At 37.3% G+C, this 4,005-nt stretch overlaps 1 protein-coding gene across 10 annotated transcripts in view; it reads right to left on the reverse strand.

Annotated features, from left to right (window-relative positions):
* Positions 1–4,005, reverse strand: part of Kiaa0753 (KIAA0753 ortholog) — an 80,848-nt gene that overhangs the window by 52,349 nt on the left and 24,494 nt on the right. For all 10 annotated transcript variants that reach the window (XR_001505753.2, XR_007345691.1, XM_048798385.1 and 7 more), the window contains 3 exons: positions 2,348–2,454; positions 871–933; positions 179–394 (listed from right to left, as the gene is read on the reverse strand). Coding sequence is in view for 8 of the 10 variants with exons in the window: in XM_048798385.1 (XP_048654342.1) it covers positions 179–394; positions 871–933; positions 2,348–2,454 (386 nt within the window). In the remaining 2 variants the exon portion in view is untranslated. The remainder of the gene's footprint in view (positions 1–178; positions 395–870; positions 934–2,347; positions 2,455–4,005) is intronic.

The raw sequence follows: 4,005 nt of genomic DNA on the forward strand, positions 1-4,005 counted from the left end.
TGTAAATCAATGGATGTGTAACTGATGTGATTCTGCAATCTGTGTATGGGGTGAAGGTGGGAGTTCATAACCCACTTGAATCAAAGTGTGGAATATGATATGTCAAGAAATTTGTAATGTTTTGAACAACCCACAATAAAAAATTAAAAAAAAAGAAAAACGGGAGATAATTTCCTACCTCAATTTGTTGCAGGATATCTATAACCACATCAGGAACAGAAGGATCTGCATCTAGCTTGGCAGAACACAGTGAAAGCTGGCGAATAAGGCTGCCCAGTTCCTTACACTGAGCAGAAACTGGGTGCTCCCCTCTGTCGGTAAACTGAGTAACAAACATCTGTAAGGCCCGAATGGCTCCTCGATGGGCAGCAGCCAGCCTAGACATTGCCCATGACTGGCAATAAACAACATGTGAGAAGTTATTTCAATATTTAGAACTTCCTAACATTAACACAAGCCTTAAGAATATTTGTAGTCTACTCTTTTCTTGTAAAACTTTTTCATAGTAAAAGGAATTATAAAGCTTAAAGTTTCTAGTAATGAATTAAGTCTTTCCCTTTCTATTATTTCTTTATGCTAATAGCAACTACAACAGGAATATATTTTCAGAAGCTGTTCCTTGAACAATAACCCCATATTCAGAATATTTAAGGTGCTCACTTCCTCACAGATTTCTATTAGCACTGACAGTAATATTAGTGCAGAGAACCCACACAATACTAACAAAACAATGGAAAATGTACTTGATAAATAAGTACTGGGATGGAGGGTAGAGTTTGGTAGTAGAGCGCTTGCCCAGCATGCATAAGACCCTGGATTTCACCTGCAACACTGAGGAAAAACAAAGTATTAAGCATAATTTAATCATACCTTCTTGGTGTGTTTAATTTTATGTGGACTCAATTTATCTAATTCTTCCTGGATTTCTTTTACCTGTTTGGTAAAGGAGAAAAAATGAAAAGTTCAAACCTTTCCATTGATGTATTTATAATAATAATAATAATAATAATAAAAAGACAAATACAACCATTTTTAACTCAAGTTACTTGAAAATGAGGAAAACTCTTCATCTGTGTACCCAAAAATCAGTACTGATTTCAACTCAAGATGGTGAATATAGCACAGTGTTCACCTTACAGCCTTTGGTCCCCAATATAAGGAGCGAATGTGGAGATGATTCTGGAAAGGTAGGAAGGCTAGGTCAGGAAGTCTTTTAAGTGTCCTGCTAAAGAATTTAGCTTTCATACTCTAAGTTACAGAGAGCCACTGAAGTCTTTTTTTGGCGGAGTTGGGGGGATACCAGGGATTGAACTTAGGGGCACTCAACCACTGAACGACATCCCCAGCCTTATTTTGTATTTTATTTAGGGACAGGGTCTCACTGAGTTGCTTAGTGCCTTGCTTTCTGCTGAGGCTGACTTTGAATTCACAATCCTCCTGTTTCAGCCTACTGAGCTGCTGGGATTATAGGCATGTGCCACCTCACCAGTTGCCACTGAAGTCTTTTAAGCAAGGGTCAGAGATGGTAAGATTCGTGTGTTAGGACATTCTCTGTGGCAGCATTATAAAATAATACAGAACAAAATCTAACTCAAGCTTTTAAATGAAAAAGTACAGTTTTTGGTTCAAGTAATAAGATCAACTTGTGATTCCAGTGACCAGAAATGAGTCATACATATTTTTATTTATTAATAAATAAAACATACATTTATAAATAAACATAATAAATAAAACACATATTTTTAAAAATCCATCATAATGTAAAGAATATAGATACCAGATATCAACCACTAAATGTGTCCTGAAAAATATTTAACAAGGCCTTGATTATTTATCGTTTAATAAAGAAGAATCAAATTATTTGTTACCTACTATATTTTATATATATTATAAATCTGAGACAAATGGCAAACCAAAGATGGTCCCTTTCCTTTAAGAGGAGGGTTCATACCTGGGGACGAAGGTCTATAAGATAATTGATCTACCTGATCTCATATACAAAAATATGTGCTGTGTAATGTATAAGCATTTTTCCCCCAGAGGAAAGAAATGGTTTTTAATAGATTCTCAAGAGACTATATGACCTCAAAAAGTCAAGAGCCACTGTTTAAGGAGCTTGACCATACACACATAATACACCCACATACATACACACACACACACACACACAGATAACAAAAAGGATAAGAATTACTTGTTTATGTGGTCAGAAAATTAAGCCTCACAAATCTGTTACAATAAATGTAGGGTACTTTGATATTAAACTTTCTGAGACAAAAGGAAAATGGAAATTCTATAAGAAAGCCATCCAGGCTGCTAGTCCTGCTTCTCCCTGGGCTTTTTATACCTGCTGCTGAAGGACATAGAGCATCCGGGCACAACGAACAGCTTGCTCCTGTCTCCTGACACGGATTCGTCGCTCTTCATCTGGATCCAAAGCTTCTTCTAGTCTATCTGGAAATATTTTCCCCCAAAGAGGATTATAAACCACACAGAGAAACTTAAAATTATTTAAAGAGGTACAAAGGTTGAAACTCTCTAATTTGATTTAAAAAAAAATAAGGCTATCATAATAAAAAATTTATCTTTTATCAGTTGAGAAACTAAGAATGAGCCAGTTGCTGTGGCACATGCCTGAAATCCCAGATGCTTGGGAGACTAAGGCAGGATGATCGAAAATTCAAAGCCAGCCTTAGCAATTTAGTAAGACCCTCTTAAACAAAATAAAAAAATAAAAAGGGATGGGGATGGAGCTCAGTGATAAGAGCATTTGAGGGCTGGGGATGTGGCAGTAACGCGCTCGCCTGGCATGCGTGCGGCCCAGGTTCAATCCTCAGCACCACATGCAAAGAAAGATGTTGTGTCTGCCAAAAACTGAAAAATAAATATTAAAAAATTCTCTCTCTCTCAAAAAAAAAAAAAAAAGAGCATTTGAGTAGCATGAGTGAGGCCCTGGGTTCAATCCCCAGTATGGAAAGGAAAGAAACAAGCAGGAATGAGTGCATGGATCTGTATACTGTCTCAGAGGTAGAGGGAACACGAAGACAGTGGCAAGCTCCCCATCCATGCCGGAATTCCCTGAGCCAATTCCCCAGAGAGCCCACGGTGAAGCAATTCTTACTATTTATAAAATTTTTATATTGAGGCAAAATCTGTTATGCTATTTTTTCCCAAAAAACTCTTTATTGGACATTTTTATGTTTAGCAAGATTATTTTTACATGTTCTTATCTTGATTCCAAGTGAGAAATCCTTTCACTAACACATAGCAAGTGCTAAAATCATGTAAATATCTAAAGTCTTCATATATTTGCCAGGAAGCACACATACACTTATACATTTTGGTGCTCCATAGTTTTATTTATTTTATTTTTTTTAGGGGGGTACCAAGGATTGAACTCAACCACTGAACCACATCCCCAGCCTTATTTTTTATATTTTATTTAGAGAGAGTCTCATTGAGTTGTTTAGTGCCTCGCTTTTTGCTGAGGCTGGCTTTGAACTCGAGATCCTCCTGTCTCAGCCTCCTGAGCCGCTGGGATTACAGGCGTGCACCACTGTGCCTGGTGCACCATAGTTTTAAAAGACTGGTTCAAAGAAACTGTTTCTAGAAGACTGCCTGAGGGAGATACAGTCTCTCCATTCTTTCCAGTCTGTGGTTTTCAAATATACAAAAAAATACTTTATAAAAGTCCAATACACAGTCAGATAAAAGCCTAAGTGTATTTTATTAACTCAATTTTTTAATTATTTACTCATTAAAAAGTCAAACAAGGAGGCCAGGCATGATGGCACATGCCTGTAATCCCAGTAGGTAGGGAGGCTGAGGTAGGAGGATCAGGAGTTCAAAGCCAGCCTCAGCAAAAGCAAGGCACTAAGCAACTCAGTGAGACCCTGTCTCTAAATAAAATATAAAAAAGGGTTGGGGATGTGGCTCAGTGATCAAGTACCCCTGAGTTCAATCCCTAGTACCAAGAATAAAAAATAAAACAAGGACTGGGGATGT

This window comes from Marmota marmota, unplaced genomic scaffold, assembly GCF_001458135.2.
Source record: "Marmota marmota marmota unplaced genomic scaffold, marMar, whole genome shotgun sequence".
NCBI classification, from domain to species: Eukaryota; Metazoa; Chordata; class Mammalia; order Rodentia; family Sciuridae; genus Marmota; species Marmota marmota.